Source organism: Gadus morhua, chromosome 21 (assembly GCF_902167405.1).
Source record: "Gadus morhua chromosome 21, gadMor3.0, whole genome shotgun sequence".
Taxonomy (NCBI): domain Eukaryota; kingdom Metazoa; phylum Chordata; class Actinopteri; order Gadiformes; family Gadidae; genus Gadus; species Gadus morhua.
The window spans coordinates 14,968,210-14,987,701 of record NC_044068.1 but is presented as its reverse complement, the minus strand read 5'-3'; the positions used below and the strand labels follow the sequence as shown (position 1 = coordinate 14,987,701).

The 19,492-nt window shown below is 43.0% G+C and overlaps 3 protein-coding genes across 5 annotated transcripts in view; all 3 read right to left on the bottom strand.

Annotated features, from left to right (window-relative positions):
* sipa1l1 (signal-induced proliferation-associated 1 like 1) overlaps nucleotides 1-4,270 on the bottom strand; it is a 67,224-nt gene extending 62,954 nt beyond the window's left edge. For both annotated transcript variants that reach the window (XM_030345363.1, XM_030345364.1), the window contains exon 1: nucleotides 3,951-4,270. The gene's annotated coding sequence lies outside the window, so the exon portion shown is untranslated. The remainder of the gene's footprint in view (nucleotides 1-3,950) is intronic.
* Nucleotides 4,271-7,621: 3,351 nt separating this feature from the next.
* Nucleotides 7,622-11,923, bottom strand: LOC115534552 (homeodomain-interacting protein kinase 2). Of its 2 annotated transcripts, none has more exons than XM_030345613.1 (11): nucleotides 11,506-11,923; nucleotides 11,142-11,321; nucleotides 10,722-10,900; nucleotides 10,515-10,638; nucleotides 10,243-10,347; nucleotides 10,073-10,159; nucleotides 9,623-9,762; nucleotides 9,258-9,395; nucleotides 9,066-9,164; nucleotides 8,676-8,755; nucleotides 7,622-8,584 (listed from the first exon to the last, which is right to left on the bottom strand). In XM_030345613.1, exons 1-11 carry the CDS (start codon nucleotides 11,722-11,724, stop codon nucleotides 8,508-8,510), a joined length of 1,428 nt encoding a protein of 475 aa, XP_030201473.1. In that variant the 5' UTR covers nucleotides 11,725-11,923; the 3' UTR covers nucleotides 7,622-8,507. The 2 variants fall into 2 exon arrangements, with proteins under 2 accessions (XP_030201473.1, XP_030201474.1); XM_030345614.1 differs by having other exon boundaries at nucleotides 7,622-8,578.
* A 5,382-nt stretch (nucleotides 11,924-17,305) lies between these two features.
* The window catches only part of rab15 (RAB15, member RAS oncogene family), an 11,936-nt gene continuing 9,749 nt past the window's right edge, over nucleotides 17,306-19,492 (bottom strand). Inside the window, 1 exon segment of the mRNA XM_030345578.1 lies at nucleotides 17,306-18,793. Within this exon segment, the coding sequence (XP_030201438.1) occupies nucleotides 18,632-18,793 (162 nt within the window). The 3' untranslated portion in view covers nucleotides 17,306-18,631.

Sequence of the window (19,492 nt, the reverse complement as noted above, 5' to 3'; positions counted from 1 at the left end):
TCCACTTGATCAGCGTACCTGAGGAATAATTCTAATACTACAGAGCTACCCAATCTAATCAAAGCCATCCTTGATTTCTAATGACATGACCCACAATTTCAGATTCCATTGCAATTCCCTGACTGGTGTGATTTGTAGCTTTAAAAATATGAGTTAACACCTTAGACGGGAGGCTGTGGAAATAATCTGGAATGATTAAAGAAAGGATGAGCAGCATTACATTGTTAGGAGAAAACTAGTAGACTAGATCCTTTCAGCCAGCGAAAAGGAAATCTCTCCTCGCACCAAGAGCTTCGTCAGGCTATAAAAACAGATGGCAGGGCAGTTGGTGCACAGGAATCTCTGCAATGCACTTGTACATTTTGGATGAAGAGGATTTACAGTATTTGTCAACGCTCTCATTCACAAACAGGACTTGACAAGTCATACAAAATACAAAACAAAAGAAATCAATACAACCAAAATAAAAGTTTAACCGGAAAGTAAAAGGCTTGTCAGACAATAACCACTGTCTAGTTCTGGTAACCAGAGGTGTAAAAATCCATTAGTAGGTCTATATTCCCCTTCGCCTAAAATGTAGGAGGGTCTAGCCTTACAGGGATGATGACCACTCAGTTGTCACATAGCAGAATTCAGGAGATAACTTCACCGAATCAACATAAGAGTATTTTAGCTGATGTGTTATGTTTTTGGTTTTGGGTGGCGTTGAGTTTGCTCACTCAAGAAGACTTGCGCCAACAATTTAGGAGGATGAGTCCTTTGTTTTGTGTAAGATGAGAGCAGATGATGTTTAACTAGGCTCTGCGCTATCTCAAGGCTCTCCACCTGCACAGTGTACAGACTGTACTTTATGTTCTTCTCTTATGCGTAGATGAGCAACACCTCTATTGTTTTGGGATGTTCATACAGACATCTTGCTCGTCTGCTCACAGCCGAAGGCTTACTCCTTTTTCATTGGATGATATGGCATGGCTTTCATGTGCCATAATCCCTTCTCACAGCCCTAATTAGGCTATTACATCACCAGAAGAGAGGCGAGGTATGAAAAACATTTGTTAAAAAAACTAAACCTGGATGAGAAAAGAGGCAGCTTTTAACGTCATCTCAGGTGCAAATATCTAAGAATTGTATTGTATACTCTTCTCTCCCCTTTTTGTTTTGTAGGATGTCATTGCGCATTAAGAACTAACATAATTTGCCTAAAAATATTCGAGAGTTGCTATATCATCGTTGCTGTATCATCGCAACACATTGCACATAACTGTGACAGCAGTTTTGCTCTGGCCTGTTATTCCAAGGTATGGAATCCAGTCTATTGTTTAATATGTTAAGACTCTTTAATCGTTTTTTTTTTACTTAATTAAATTGATCATATGTAAATCAACATGATACGCGGATGTAACAGAAAGACATCTTATGTAATTTCTACTGAATGCAATCACACTCATGGAAGTTAAATCCAAAGAGATTTGAGAGGTGAGGGTATTTTATAAAAGGCAGGAGAAGTGGTGGGATATCGTACCTTAACATCTTAACATATCATCCTTTACTAATGCTACACCTAGTGGTACTACATCTCTGACACAGTAACTGATACAAACTATTCTGAATAAACATACTCTTAAATAGGAATGGTGTTCCCTATATAAACGCTCTCTCATGTCAGTGTAAGGACCAGGCCCCAGTGGACGGGTCTAATTAATCAGTACCCTGTGAGGGAGAGATCCACTGTACTTTAAGAGGGCCCCCGACTCTGTAACATCTCAATAGAGGAGACCACCCCTGAAACCTTAAGCATCTGCCAGGGCAGCACACATTCCAATCCCCCCCCCCCGAGAGAGAGAGAGAGAGAGAGAGAGAGAGAGAGAGAGAGAGAGAGAGAGAGAGAGAGAGAGAGAGAGAGAGAGAAGAGAGAGAGGAGAGAGAGAGAGAGAAGAGAGAGAGAGAGAGAGGAGAGAGAGAGAGAGAGAGAGAGAGAGAGAGAGAGCGCGCTAGTTGGGGGAAGGAGAGAATGAGAAGTCAGGATGCAGCAAGTGAGATAAGGACAAGAAGACTCGGCAGAGATGAGAATGTCAGTGCAGTAACCGCCTGCTTTCCGTGACAGGAAGCAGGGAGGGAGAGGAACTGCCTGCAACAGTGGAAAGGAAGAAGGTACTGTGGAAGTGTGCGGGGAGGGGGCTGGTTGTGAGGACACACACACACACACACACACACACACACTCACAGTCTCTATCAACATGATAAAGGTTACTATATAGACTCTAAATTGGATTTAGCAACATTGTGTGTCAAATTGGTGTGCCCCCCCTCCAGATTTCTTGGTCAGTCCTCGGCTCCTCGCCCACCCCATGAGAGATTCCCTTGATAGGAACCATGCTTATGATAAGGCTGAGTGGGGTTAAAAGTTCCACCCCAAAGAGCTGCTTTATCTGGTGGAGCACCTGATGGGAGATGTGTTGGTGGCGCTCTACAACATCCCAAAATAATCTTCCAGTTGCCACTCAAAAGGAGCTGATGCCCCACAACTGCCACCACTTCACTGGCAGCTCCATGCACCACGGATCACGTGTGCATGCCATCCACCTACGCGATCTCTACAATGGCCCACTTACTGCTGTAGCATGTGATACAACAGAGCCGTTGCGGCAAGCACGCAAACAAATGGGTCTGCAAGTGGTGTACAAACCGCCATGATGTTGTTGTGGCTCTTTGCCCGTTTAAGAGCAGAATCAATGCTAAAATAATTATTGGAGACTTCAGTGAAAGAGTGAAAGAGAGAGAGCGAGGGAGTGAGTGAATAGCTCTCACCCCCACGGAGTGCCCATCGAAAAGCTCTACAGGTGAAGGGTGACAGCAATGACAATAGGGAAGCTACAGGGGGTACACTTACAATGACAAAGCTACTCAACAACAGCATTAGGTCCGAAAATGCCTCATAAAGAGTTAACATATAGACACAAACGTATTACATATGCCGAAAAGGTTTAGTAAAGGTCTAATCACCAAGTAACCAAAAAAGAAATAAACAAAATAAGCTCTTTCTTAGAATGCAAACGTTATACAGATTTAGTTCTTGCTAAATCAATACCTCAAGCTTTTTTCAAAGTGACATCGTATTCAATGTTAAAACCCTTCAGCCATGTCATCATCGTTCTCAGCTGGTGAATTCCCACCAACAACATCAGCAGCGCATCCTCCTGCAGAGCCACTGCAGATTCAACCGCCGGGCTTTTTGGAGGGAACACGAAATGAAAATCAACAACAATGCCAAGGAGTACTCAACTGTAGGCAAGCAAGGTGCCCAAAGCTTCCCTATCTCTCCGGTGATACAGTCGTGTGGATGCTGGATACTCTAATTTACATGGACAGTGCTTCACCCGCAACAAGTGTGTCGGTAAAAACCGTGCATTCAGTCCTCCACCATAATGAGCTACAATCCCACAGGACCAAACAAGACTTCTGATTCGATTTAGAAGCATTTTCCATCACAAGACAAACAAAAAACAACGTTTCGTTGTCAGAAATAGCTGTAGCGGGAGTCCTGCTGTCCGTCAGCTGCAGGCTGGTTGAGTTACGGTGATACAGATGAATCAGGCACACATACTAACCTTAAACACTCCACAAACAAGCGCAGCATGCATAACCAAACTAAATACAGTACTCAAAGTACATACAAAGTATGTATAGGACACAAAGTCGTTTTCGGAGAGGTTGTACATTGTAAAGTGGTGAAAAACATGGTGATGATAAGGACGTTGCTAGCAAAACTTTGTTGAATTTGCTCCCCGGACCCATCGCGTTAGTCCCAGAGCGACAACAAATTGCGGCAAAAAGCGCCACACCGGGCAGTATGGACGGTAGGCTGTCACCATGAGCAAGACATAACGGTGTCGATGTGACCAGCAGTACAAATGAAATCGTCGAGCAGGGGCAGGAAAAAGCGTACTCACCTTTTATTTATTTATCCACCTTTCGGCTTCTCGCAAAAGTTCAACTGCGGAGCCGCCGTCCGGGGGCTAAAGGCTCGGGCGCTACCACGGTCACGAAGAACGGAGCCGTGTTGAATAAAAAGAAGACATACGACTGAACGTATACGTTAACCATCGAGTCTCTTCACCTCACTGACACTCGTCTGGGTACTCCAACGTCCGCCTCTCGACTGCTCGGGCTCAGAAGTTCATCCAAAGTTGCAGCAGCACTTCGCTCCGCCTCGCCGTCGCAGCTGCGGGGGGCGGGGGGGATGAGGTCACTCCAACTCAGCCGCTCCGGCGTTACACTCTCGCGATGCGGAGGAGAGTGGTTGAGGTTTGGAGAGATGAACAGATTGCAAATGAAAGAATGGCGGGGGAGCGTTGCTCTGGCAACGCAGCCTCCAATAGGCTTGTCAGCGATGGAACTGAGCAACTGGTGTTTGTGTCAGGTCCGGGTGTTGATGAGCAGCACGGCTGATGAAACCCCGGAAACTTGTCGTTCGCTGCACTTGCAAAGCTTTGCGCCGTGTAGAAATGTGTAGGAGCGCACATCTAACCCTTAATCATTAATGAAACGCAAAATAATATTTATACAATAGGGGCCTACTTATTTATTATAAATATGTCGCAGATATACTAGTGTAAATACTACACTGCCAATTTAATAACACACACATATGACGGCCACAAATCAAGTCATGAATGAATCAGGGAAATAGAGATTTCATTAATCCTATAAAGCCATTAATCTAAAACGTCTCCCTGGGATGGATAACAACCGAATAAACGGAGCTATGTCGCTCATTAAAGCCACTGTAAGATGCACCACCACCCACCACATCGTCTCTGGGGGCAGATTCAAGTGGGCGTCGTTGATTTTAATCCCATGAAAAACAACACTCCCAGTGTGATCCAAAGTAGCAAGTCAGTTTGAGTTTCTTCAGTATCCTAATATAACGTGTGACTTCATGACCACAGAAATCAGCTTGCATAGGCCACTTATCTCGTCCGCGGATAGAGGCAGACAATGGGCACAGCCACGATCAGATCAATCAAATAAAATAATTTACATAATCGTTCATACAGAGCGAATTACATTGTTTTTCTTCTGCATTCCACTGAAAGAGTCTTGCTGGAAGTATATTAAAGCGCCGGTTGGATAAACATAGGTCCATATCTGCTCAGCTCCATTTCAGTTGAAACCTTGTTGGAATTCTCCCAGTAGCTTCTCCCGAAACAATGGAAGTCATGCGGTCAATTTTACTACCGAGAGTCTAAAGTAGCCTACATCAAACGCTAAAGAGCTCTTACAGTTAGCAATATCTCAAATATATATTTAATTCCCATGGCCAAATGACTAAAATTAGCCAGGTTTCAGCTCGCCCATGAAGCCTTTTAAAAAGTAATGAACAAAGCTGTGAAGCTGTGCAAGCTACCTCTATTTACGTTGCAGGTGAGAAAACTACAACTCACAGGGATTAGAAGATAATCAACAGAGTTGTATGTTGTACTGTTCCTTTAGGGTGTCAGAAAAGTCAGCAAGACGACATGTGTCATCCACAGAATACATAGTCAGAGAGAGAGAAAGAGAGAGACTGTGTGTGTGTGTGTGTGTGTGTGTGTGTGTGTGTGTGTGTGTGTGTGTGTGTGTGTGTGTGTGTGTGTGTGTGTGTGTGTGTGTGTGTGTGTGTGTGTGTGTGTGTGTGTGTGTTTGTGATCTCAGTTGTCTGTGATGGAATGGGTTGCTGCTATATGCGAAAGGGATGAGAATACTAAGTCCCATTCACAGATTCCGGCCCTGTTATTGGGCCTCTGCACTAATAGACATGGTCCATGACATGAAGAGTAGATGACATGGTTAGTGTGGAGCATCAAAAACCACCTGCATTTGATGCCCTCTTTTTTTCCCCAGAAGCTTAATTATCCCTTGGTTTTCCCTTGTTATTGTTAACAATAAAATGTTGGTATTGGATCCTTTCTCAGGGACCAAAGGCTTACGGATGATCAGGTGGATCCAGCTTTGTGCTCCCATATTCATAGTAAATGACAAATATATATTTCGATACACTATTATGCCAGATTAGTATGCTGGATACCAAGTCATATTAATATTACGGTTGTACTATGCAACTACAGTGAACGAAAAAACATTTCAGAACCTTGTGGTTAACTCAATAAACGAATTTGTATTGCAGTAGAATATAAGTGAATTATTCTGTGAATTATACATGCACTGAATGTATGGGTTGCAGTTCTGTCAGTGCCGATCTTTGCGGAAGTAGCCTGCAGGCATGGCTGGCTCAGCATAAGTTGTCTTAAAGCATTTAGATCTAGACAAACCACCCCACCCCACCCCACCCCCTTTGTCGACGACAACCCCTGTTACAGACGAAGTGGAAATAAAATGTATGATTAATTATTTACCCTGTGTTTATATCTGGGCCCCTACCACTGGGCCTGCAGAATATCGAATTAAATTGAAAATATGGTCTCTTTAAATCGAGGCCTACAACAACAAAATGCTCCTCTAACTCCTCTTATGCCTACCATTTTTTCCCACGATGACCTAAACTACTAAATTGTGTCAAGTTTGCCCAGTTTAATTACATTGGGATCCTTGGAAAATATTCTTGTTGCATGCAGTTTTATTATTTGAAAAGCCAACATTGGCCGGCAATATTCGGCTCAATAATACAACATAAATCATTCGATTGTGCCGTCCTTTACTATTGTAGGGTAATCTAAATACCACTAGATGGGGCCAGCCTCACTTTTGTTTGATTCAATTCTCACAAGTACTTGTGAGTATTAAAACGTAGTTTTCTATTATTTTAAGCTATTGATTGTTACGGTTACTTATTAAAGGGAAGCATGCTATATAATCAAACTGATCATTCACATACATAAGATGAATTGGAACTTCACCTTATGCCAGATTTGTTGTTTACCATTATTAATGAAAATGTGATTGTAGGCCTGATAATTATATAGACCTACTAATTTTCAATGAAGGACACAAACAATGTGAGGGAAGAGATCTGGCCATGGAGGCAACTGATCTGCTTCTTGTCAGATGATTTGTCACATTGCTATGATGATACGTTATTTATGATATTCTAATATAAGGAATGTTTCTTCTTACTAAATGTTTTCGGACATGTGTATCATATACCCACATCTCTACAAATAAGATTCCAGTATTGCTTTTTTTGTTTTTAAAGCAGACAGTCGTTGATTAATGCATGTCTGTGTTGCAGGTCTGGGGTTGGATAGGAGCTGGGTAATGTGAAGGTGTGTCTGCATAGGTAAACAGGTGTTCAGCTAAACTGCACTAGAATAGATATTGGTACTCCAGAAGGAGGAGGTTCAATGCAAAGCAAATATCTACAATGTCCCTGAACCCCAGCGACAACAGCTACACCTGAATACAGCACACCTCAAAGGAGCCATCAAATAGAGTTGAATAGGGGTTTGTGCAGTCATAAAGTGTTAAAACTTTAAGACAATATAATTGCATGTATGCATTTGATATAATTTGTAATATAAAGAGTGGCAACACAACGTAATACTATAAATTAATTCTAAAGTTTTATAATCTTAAAAATCCAAAAATCCAAAAATCTCTTTGAATATGTATATTAATACTAAAACAAAGTTGTAGCATGACAGAGCTGGGCAAAATTAATTTAAAGCATTTATTAATCATGGCTGGTGCATGGCTCGGCCAATGACCCTCCATGGCAGGGCATCACACCTGGTGCATGGCTTGGTCATTTTAGGAAGGACATCTTCACAGGCAAATGCTGAGCGAATGCCCTGACATTCCCCCAACTTCGCTGGTGCATCACTGGGCTGGTCGCCCTCTATGACAGGCCATCAACACGATATCAGCCTTGGTGTCCCTTTGGGTAGATGTCCATGACTGGCCAACTCTCCTGGTGCGTCACTTGGCAGATGTCCCTTTATGAAAGGTCATCATTGTGGGTGCATTGCTGGACGGATGTCCTTCTATGGCAGGGCATCATCGCTACTGCATCCGGTTGCTGAATGTTAATTTCTAGCAAACGTCCCTGGTGCAAACAGGGGCATCGCTGGGAGGTTGTCCCATTATGAAAGGTGGGACAATACGATTCATCACTGGTAAATCGCTTTATTGGTGTCTATCTATGAAAGGCCTTCATCCCTGGTGCTTGGTTGTGCAGATGCCCCTGACTGGCCAACCTTCCTGGTTCATCACTGGGAGAATGTTCCTTTATGACAGCTTATCATCTCTGCTGCATGGCAGGGCCGATGTCCCTCTGTGACGGGCCATCATCACTGGTGCATTACTGGGCGGACATCCCTTTGTGACAGTGAATCGGCACTGGTGCATCTCTGGGCAGATGTACCTGACTGACCACTTCCCTGGTGGGTCACTGGGTTGATGTCCCTCTATGGCAGGCTATCCTCACTGGTGCATTGCTGGACGAATGTCGCCTTATGGCAAGACACCATCACTTGTGCATCACCGCCCATCGATGCACCAGCACATGCTTTTTAAACGGCATCGACGGTGGGGCAGCAACAGCAGCACAGGGTCTTCAGCTTCACCTTGCTCCATTTCCCTGCTACCTCTGAGATCACAAGGAATAACGTGAATGGTGGACAGTCACACTTAAAAATAAACAAGCAAAAGGTCACTGACTCGCCAGACTCTTAACAGACCTTTCTGGACATCTGCTGCTGGTCTCAAAGCTCCTGAATGGTCCGAGATAACCTCTGTTGCTGAGTTGTATGAGAAGGAACTGCAAAAGGTATCGCACGCACACACACACCCACACACACACACACACACACACACACACACACACACACACACACACACACACACACACACACACACACACACAGAAGCGCGCATGCACACACACACACACACACACACACACACACACACACACACACACACACACACACACACACACACACACACACTGTGTATTACTATATCAAACATATTTATTTATGATGAATTCCACTTGAGTAACTGCAGTATTCAAGTGCTCAATCAGTAAAGCTGCTTTAATGAATCAAACACAGAAAAGGTGAGCTAACCTGGATGTTTCATCACAAGACTCCAGCTGTTGCAGTCCGCTCTGCTCTGTGGAGTTCCTCCTGAAACGTGTGACCATGTCTCTGGAGCTTGACACATTTCTGGAAGAGCAGTTATCAGTAAATAAAAATGTTAGACCACGTTAGGACTCAGCTGTTGCGACTGAATTTGAATGAACTTCTTCAGACACCTACCTGCCCCCCTTGCTGCAACACTCCGAAGTAGATCCCCGATCCAAGTCGAACCGGGTCTGCTCTTCGGACGCCAGGGAGCTGTTGGGGCTCAGACTCAGACTTGTGACCATGTCTAAGCAGCCTGACCCTGCATTGTCTCTGGAAGAGAAACAATCAGTAAATCAGGGATGGGCGAACACAGGCCTTGAACGGGTACATAACTTAGTGCTTATTTGTTTGTTTGCACTCAACACTTTAGTAACTCTGATGCGAGTCTCTTGATCTGCTTCACATCTTCCCTTGACAGTTTTCTTTCATCCTTGTGTTGTAAGAACTGAAGTGATGCAAGTACAAAAAGTGGAAGGTATATTTGAAAAGAGACTTACAATCTAGTGTCATCGTGTTCAGCGTTGCCATGGTGAAGAGTGCACACTATGTCCCGCGGAGTGATGCGCAGCTCGGGATCGAGCTGCAGCATCTCCTTCAGCAGGCCCACAAATTTCTCCACCTGATCCCCCGCCTCGGACTGAAGGCCCCAGAAGAAGGAAGAAGGTTATGAAACATGTTGTTTTCATTTTCTCAAAGAAAAGGCACTATGTCATTTTACAGTTGAGTTGTAGCTACAGTTTTAGTTTCATCATTTTCAGACAATGGTTTGTTTCCCCACAGTGGAGGGAGCAAGAGCAGACCACAATAAAGTGATTTATATTGAAGAATTCCCTGCATGAATTGACTAATGGATACAACTTTCTAGTTCAGATAAAAAAAATTGGAGTAAATAGCTGCGGTATTAAAGTGACACATTGCAGATTTAATAATGAATATTGATGCCATACCTCCAGAAGTTCATCCAGTGATTTGAGAGGGCACTCTTCGTTCCAAACATCACGGACTCCTGTCTCGCGGAAATACTGGTCTGATGACTGCATAGAAAAGTGTGTTTTAGTGATATACTCATCCCACAATGCAGAAAGCTAGGTGGACCGGTGAAAAGCAACAGTGCTACCTTGAGCGTCCACAACCACCCCTTGTTGAAGAATCGCTTAGTTTTGATACCAAAATCCAGCATGAAGTCAGGAAACGGACCCTGGGTCTCAGTGATGTACTCCAGCTTCAACACAAGAGACAGATATGACTTCAGAATCAAATAACAATGTCTTATATTACATGATATTTGCACTACAAAAACATGAATTCATGTTTATATATCCAACTAATTGGAAAGGGCCAAATTAAATACTAAATAAAATGGAAATTCTACCATGACCTTCAACCAACCATTTGGTGTTCAGTAAACCCAGGATAGATAGGGAACCCGGTAAACATTTCAACGGCCACGCATCCAAGAGCCCACACATCAACATCCCCTGTGTAAGGCAGGCCTAACAGGAGCTCCGGGGCCCTCGGAAAGAAGAAGATAGGAATACATTAGTGTCACCGTTTGAAGTGTCATTTAAAATTTGAGTGTTGCTGTGGGTAACTTACCTGTACCATTGGGTCACAATTGTATCTCCAACCTGAACCTGAGATATATGGCGTGCTAAGCCAAAGTCAATCAACTTAACTTTGAGAGGTCTGTGGCAATCGACCACCATGATATTCTCTGGCTTCAGGTCGGCGTGGATGATCTCAAACGTCTCCAGCAGAGTCAATGCTGTGGCCAACTGAAAGGTTATCTATATTAATATCATGAAGGCTATGAATTATATTGCCACTATTAATTGTATTGAGTTATTTCTCTATCCCTAACATCGATGTAATAAGAACACAATTAAAGGTATTTCAAGCAACAGACAAATGATCGTATGTGGAAAAGCCAAATTAATTTACGAAATACAAATGTTGATGTTGTCAAATGATCAATGTTTTACAAGTAAAAGGGGGATTTGTTGGTTTTAATCAGACCTGGTACAGAACCTCGTTGATTTCCTTCAAGGTCATCCTTTTTCTCCAATCCAGGACGTCACGGAGACTCCTGTCCAGGAGCTCGAACTCCAGGCAGAAGTGGGGTCCACTCTCAAACCATCCGCTCCATCTCACAATGTGACTCGTGTCCAGCTCCTGGATACTCTGTAACATGCGAATCTGACAAAAGATGGTCAAGACAGTGTCCCGATTCTTATACAGAAAGACTCACGACAGGATCAGAAGAAATGCAAACACCAGCTCAGTATTCTCTGTGTGCATACAGATATTTCCTCCACATATAATGATATGATTAAACACTGTGTGGGAGATAGCTGCATTATTTGACTCCTCTCCGCTTTACCTCTTGCCGAGCGTCTTCAATCAGGCGGGGTTGATTCCTGAATATCTTGACAGCCACCCTCTCCTGGGTGGCTGATTTAAGGCACCGGGCGACCTTCCCAAAGCTGCCCTCACCCAGGAAGCGCTCCACCACGTAGGTGGAGGAGACTCCATGCAAGAGGTCTCCACAGCGGAGCTCAGAGTCTGGGAAGGGAGAGAGGGAAGCTAACTGAGTAAACATTTTGTAACAGGTCTGTCCGTCTTACTGGTCCGTCCGTCTGGGTCTATTATTTCTGCATAATATTTCAGAACTCACCATGCATGTCACTTGTTGTCTCTAACCAACAGTGACTTTAATCCTGACCGTAACTCAAGGTGCGACACAGGAAGAACTTGAAACTCTAAACTCTACGCTGCAAAGTCACAGCTCAAATGGTGGATATTCTCATCACCAAATAGTATGTGTATCGTTGGAACTCTGGATGTAGTCCTTGGTTACATTGGGCCATTATGACATCATCATTTGCAAAACTCAAGCAGTTCCATGCATGGGGATTGTGCAACACTGAACCCCACTGAATATTACTGTTAATGTGAACGCTAATAATAATAATAATTATTGTCACTAATATCAGTCACTAAGATTATTATTGTTAATAATTATATTATAATAAATACTACTAATTGTTTTGAGAATATTCAAATGAGGCATTACAACATAGCTTGTGATTGTCTATTACTTTCTGCATAATGCATCAAAACTTTAACTTACCATCCATGTTACTTGTCTTGAACAAACAGTGAATAAAGTTTTTAATTGTTGAATTCAATCAAAAAGTAGACCTACTAAACAGGAAAAACTCTCCTTGTCTCAACTTAACCTAACTGCGCGGATTATGAGACATCGGGCCCATGGGCACGTGGACTCCGCAACGTTAGAAGTTACTAACAGGGACCTCACACAGAAGCTCAGGTTAGGGCCCCCCTGAGCCCTTGGGCCCCTGGGCATGTGCCCAGTTGGGCCGTGCAGTAATCTACCCTTGTGCACAGTCCAAACCCAGATGGTCAGTATCCTCATCCCCGCCCAGTGGGTGCATTGTTTGAACCCGTGTTTATGTCGTGCCATTGTGGCATCATCACCTGGAAAAATACTTGCCTCTGTTGGTGCAGTCACTTCAGGTTCACTTTAAGATCAACTAAAAATAAATCACCATGGTAAAGTCCAGGTTAATCACAGGTGCACAAGGTCATTAATCGAGGAGGTTAAACAAAACGTTGTATTTTGGGAGGTATCACTTGGTCTGGAACCCACACCTGGCCGAGGGGCGGCCGAACTAAACATGCCCCGGTGTCTCCTCTTGTAATTGTTTACAATTTGACCATTTGCATTATTATTATTATGTTCCCCCCTTATGAATTGACACGTTGGTGAGTATGTGGGGTCTGGTGAGTGCAGGGACTAAGAGCTCCTATTCTAGCCCTCTTTATAATCCTGAATATTAGAGACTCTTAAGAGGTACAGATTCCATAGGCCTGAATAAATACTATTAAGATATACTATAATAATTACAGGGATCAGTGTGAATGCATGTGCACGTTACACCACAGCCATACATGCTAGTGCACACTTCCTACACTGACCTTCAATGTTTCCTCTTTCTTTTCCTAACCACGATATGATCGGGGGATTCAATTTCACTTCTGCAACACCTCATTAGCAAAAAGCATCTGCGGTACATTGAGATGCTTTGCATGCTGAGCAAGCAGTCAAAGGAGACAAGGTTCAGGGTAATTAAAAGTGTATTGTACTCTAAGCATGTGCTCCAGTAAAGACAGCAGAGCCCTTTGTGTCCATTTGTGACTTTCTTATTGTTCGTTATAATAACATTTCTTAACGGAAATAAAAGTGGAACATCTGTCCGTCCTATATTTTTAAGATGACCATAGGAACTGATGAAGGGGTCTTTCATTTAGAAGGGCTACAGCACCGATGTCAGTCAATGTGAAAGACTGTGTTTGAGCCAGGACAGGTCAAGGACGACAGCAAGGAGTGACCGTGCAGCTCCATGCCTGCATTTACCAAAGGACCTATCCTGAACAGCTTTCTATTGCTTAGAGACAGACAGACAGACAGACAGACAGACAGACAGACAGACAGACAGACAGACAGACAGACAGACAGACAGACAGACAGACAGACAGACAGACAGACAGACAGACAGACAGACAGAAGATAAATTAGATGTTACTAAAAGAAAGAAACAAAACAAACAAACAAACAAAACAAACAAAGAAGGATTTTTTTTATAAATATACAATTAACGAAACAATTCCACAAGACCATTAGCAGGGAGTCCTTAAGTCAGTATGATGTATATTACAATTTGTTACAAATTGTTTACGTCCAAATTATATTTAGGTAGCTATATGATTATTTTTGTATATATGCGAGTGATAAATAATAAATTAAATCAATCAATCAATAAACACAACCCATATGGTCAGCAAATCACAATTCAGTGGCCAACTTATATTGCTATTAAGACAAAAACCTCTCCCTGTATTAAAAAAACAACAGATTTTTGCTAAATTCTATAAAATGGTGGTTGAATACAGGCTGGCTTTTGTCAAGGTGGTTTCTAAACAGTACTGCCTGCCACTTGGGTGGAAGATGTAAGTGCACAGTGAACCTGTGTGTGCTGCTATTGTGCCTTGAACCCTGAGCTTCCTTTGCAAAGTGCAGAGGCACATAGGAGTCTTTTGAAGAGTCAACGGTAAAGAGGAGCAACAGAAAACATTCACTTCAAACTGTTTTCTCCTACTCCTCTCTCTCTCTCTCTCTCTCTCTCTCACACACACACGCACACACACACACACACACACACACACACACACACACACACACACACACACACACACACACACACACACACACACACACACACACACACACACACACACACACTCACACTCACATACATCAAACCCTCGACTCCGTCTCCGACTCAAAGCTGAAGTGAAGACCCAGTAGAGGGGTGGGAGGATGATATCTCAACACCTTGAATGGCTTGGATTTGGATCAAGGTCTATGCACCCATGGCTCACATACATTGACACATACAGTATGTAACACATAACCCATCCTCCATCCTTTACACAACCACCCACGACACATGCTCATGCACACTTCTCAAACCTCAAAGACTTGCCCAGTATTCAGACTGTATTCACCAACTCTTGCGGGCTTGGTGGCCAGAGTGTATATCGTCGTGGAATATGCTCACAGTTGGAGCGCATCGATTAGTTAAAACATATTAAGAGGAAGGGCCACTGTGAGTTTCCTATTAGGATGAATAAAGCACGATTTAGCTTATATTCTTTGTGAAGCAATGTATGCGCTTGTTTGTGTGACAACCGTATAGGCTCCTACATGCAGGCCATTTTAGTAGGCCTGTGCATATTACAACATTCATTTTGCCAATCTAAAAAGAGAAACCCCAATCAACCATCAATAAAGCTCCATGTTTTGTTTTGTTCAATCACTGAGACGAACGCGGCTCAACATCTCGAAAGTGTGCGTTTCCGCTCTTATGACTGCATGGCACCCCCTGCTGATCATAACAATCTTTTTAGAGGTACAGTGTGTAGGATTAAACGACATCTAGCAGCAGGAGGTGCTGATTTGGCAGAGCCAAATAGGGGGAGCCTGACCCCTTCCAACCCGGTCATAATTGGGGTCTAGGTTAGGCCTACGATTAGGGTAATGGTTATGAATATTATGCTCAACCAGTTTCCTGCATGAAACGGATCAAATGAGCCGCCCAGACAGTGTTTGTCGTTGATCAACCAGTTAAAAGCTGGCCCGGAGCAATCGCTAACAGCCCCGGTGGCTTACATTGCATTGGCCACGGGCAGTGCACCAATTTTTTTTTTACCACAAATATTGCTCAAAATAGCACCAAACCTCTGCAGTAGCTAGGGTCCCTTAAACAAAGCACCAACAACGTAGCTAGCAAAAGCACAGTTTGTTAAAAAATAGACTTACCAACTGTCCCCCTACCAGCTCCCCTCGTTGGAAAGTCTGCACGAGTCAAAAAACACCTATACTTTGTTGTTTGCGGCAGTTTGGTCAAATATAAGTTAATAATCTTCTGTAAAAAGTCTGGAATAGTTGAAAACTTCTGAAAAAGTCCCAGACAGGCACTGAAATTACACGAGATCTCACACGGAGCATGGTGTATTGTCGGAGGGACTACAAGTCGTTTTTTTTGGGGGACTACAGGTAGTGTCGTCGCTCACATGCACGGTGCGTCTTCCAGCGACAACGTGGCACATGAGATTGTAGCCACATTTACGATCAAAAATATTTAGTCTTTAAGATGTTTTACATATGCAAATCCTTTAATTTCCGCATCAAAACTCGCTAGATATTGTTTAGAAATATAAATTATATAAATTATGAATTCCAAAACTTTCCCCCTTGAATCGAACTCCGGTGCATTCGGTAATCGACTTGTATGGACTTCCTGTAAACATGGACCTACCGGTAAGGTACAGACTTGTAAAACATTTTTTAATGAACGCAGAGGTTTGGTGCTATTTTGAGCAATATTAGTGGTTAGAAATGTCGATTTGGAAGCATTCGGCGCACCGCCCCTAGCCAATGCATTTGGCCATTTGGGCTCTTAGCGTTGCCCCGGGCAAGCTCTATACTGATTGATCAATGAAAGAAAATGTCTGACCATCTTATTTGATCTGTTTTCATGCAGAAAGGGACCCTGTGTTCAATTTTCGCCGGACTTACACTTTAAGAGGGGGTCGGGTTTTTACCAAGTGTAACTGGTTTCTCCAAATTGCCCACCCTAAATTCAGTTCAACGCTTTATTAGAACAATTCATTATATGTTTGTCACTGTGAGCATTTAGGCTGAACTTGAACCATGAAGAGATTGTTTGCTTTGAGACTGTTCTAGCAGCCAACATGCAAAACAGCAAATATGATGCCATGTCGTTGATAATACAAAAGTGGGAGTTGTATTTAAAAACACAAAAAACACTGTCGTTTTTAAAAGCGTGGGCCTTTAGCACATTCAATGGCGGTGAGAAGATGAAGGGAAAAATCGTTTGATGTCAGAAATCTTCTACCTACACAGTTGCTGCCGATTTAATGTGATTTAGTCTATTTATAGCCATCAGGCCTATTCATTGTCTCACTGTGATCATAGAGAGGTGGGTTCTCGGATTTGAAGGGTGTGATTGTGTGTGTGTGTGTGTGTGTGGGGGGGGGGGGGGGGGGGGGGGGGGGGGCGCACAGTTCATTTATATTTCACTGTGCTCACTGGTTGATACTTGCAATAGCTTAACATGTTTCATAATAGTTATTTGCTATCCAAAGAGATTCACTGTGTGATAAACTGCAGAAGATTGAATCCTCAATTGATACTATTTAATATGTTGAATGTACAATGAACTTGTACAATATGTATGGCCGTCATATTTTTTTGACACAAATTCAGATGTTAAAACTAGCAGTTTTACAAATATAAAGGCAAACTATGACTAGTAAGTATTGTTTCTGTTGTGTGCACGTGTAGTGTGCGGTGGTAGTGTCCAAGTCTGGACTAAACGCCAGACTAGAATACACATAGCCTACCATGCTGCTTAGATGCCATTGTGAGAGAAAACGGAGTTACTTAAACTACAGCATACCTTCTATGCTTTGTGTAGTGTAAATGTACTTCTTATTTGTGTTCATACATATAGATAAACATGTCCACATCTCCCTACACCACAAACTAAAAAACTTGCTTTCACTGATAACAGAAGAATATGTATTAGTCAATATTTACTCTCAAACATTTCCATTTGCAAAGAACGACATTCATTCGATTATTTGATTACACTTCATATATTTCCACAAACACCATTCAAGTAGTCTAAAATAAATCCCAAAGTAGTTCATCAAAACAACACAAATACGTGTATCCAGAGCGTATAATCCAGTCATCATTGAGGGAATATTCCACGTCCATGGTCTCTACTCCGTAGGTCCGTAGCACTGGCGGAACAGCGCATCACATGAATTTCGGCAGTTCCCGTTGTTATAACTTCACTGAAGTTATGACGTAACAATATAAATCAAAGCAGAAGAAACGTGACATAGAATCGGGTTTGCATGCAAATCACTTCCTGGTCCCTGTGCTCAGAAAACTCGCATGGTTCAATTTCCTTGAACATTTTGGATGACTGATTCACTGAAAGCAAATATAATCAAATTATGGAAATACTTCATGGTCTAGAAGGCATAGGGGGGATGATTCAAACCAACTCTAATTACAGAAGCCTACTTGAGGGTGTTTTTCGGTTTCAATCATAATGCATTTCGCATATGTAGCTACATACAATTATTTGAATAGGCTGAATGAGATAAATGTGAATATTTTAATCAGAATTTTCCTGACTCCTGCTTGAAATTGATTGATGTTTTTTTAATAACTGCATTTCATATGGTTTGGGTTCCCTGGCAGTTACCTCAGCTTTACTATGCCTATGGCTCCCTCTACTGGAAAAACGCAAACATCAAGTTCACGGACGCATTGGAAAAATACTATCAACAAAAGGTAACGAGCAAGCTGTTGAGTATCAAATCCACCACATGAACAGGTTCCAAAAGCCCAGTATTAGCATTTTTACACGGGGTATGTCAACTTCATGGAGTTCGGCCATCACAAAATATAACATGGGTTTAAAAAGAGGAACACCTAGAACTCAAAGAAAATCAACTTGACACATCTTTCTTATTCGCCAGTCGCTAGGCACATTGTGTGAAAATAAAGTTCCTTGCTGTGCGGTCCAAATAGTCTTGAGTTCACTCCTGCGTCCCTCTACGGGGCCCCGACTTCAAAGGGGAATGAGCTGCAAACCTGTAGCGTCACAAGTGTCCTTTCTAGCATTTTCTGTGAAGTGAAAGTAATAACAAGTAAAAGGAGCCTTCAGCGCCTTCCCTCCTTCACTGTGTATCCGACCACCAGCAGTAGAGCAAACGCACGGGCGGACAAAAACACAAATATTCAAACCATATTAATACTCAATCCTCCATACATTTTCGATGATCAAAACGGCCCCCTGCGAAACGACGAGCTGAGGGCCTCAGCACCAGCAGCTCCGGCCGGGGTCCGCGGCCGCCCCGCCGCCGATGCCCTCCTCGTCCTCCAGGGCGGCGAGGTCGAGCTCGTCCGTGATGGACATGCGCAGCAGGTCCAGGTCCTTCTTGTTGGCCGCCAGAACCTGCTCCGCCAGCCTGGTGAAGCACTGTGGACGGAGGACGCGGACACCGGTTGAAGCACACATATTGTGGAGCTCACAAAGATCATTGAACCATGCAAAAGAGATATTCCATGAGCTGTTCAGGTTATGCAAAGGGACCATTGCCATACCTGTGAGTACTACAGCTACCTGTGAACGAAGCATTTTCACACTCAAACTGGTCAAGACCTACCTTAAATCTACCATGGAAGATGTTTGTGTAAGTGTCGAGTCAAGTCGAGCAAAAGCCCTGGATTTTGGTGATTTTGTGAATCGCTTTGCTACAAACCACAATAATCGCAGAATACGGCTGTTTTAAGATGAATCTATGCCAAGTTAATGTCTGTTGTATATTTTAGAGGCAGGCAGTGTGCGAAATAGGGGGGGGGTCCGGGGGGGGGAGCTCGACCCCCCGATTTACTCATGATAGCCCCTGAAAGCCTCAAAAGCAAAATTTGAGGGGGCTCGCAAATTGTATCAAAAGAATTAAAAATGTAATATTTTATTGTGACTAATGGCCACTTAAATGTTTTTAAGCTCACCACGTCCAGTATTCAGAATTCAAATATATGGGTATATTCTTGGGTATATTCTAACTTAAGGTAAGAGGCTATATATTTTTTTGCAGTGACTGAATTGTGACGATAGAACTGATTGTTGTGCATAAGATGAGTGTGTTCAACTGTGCGCGTGTCCTTTCCGGCT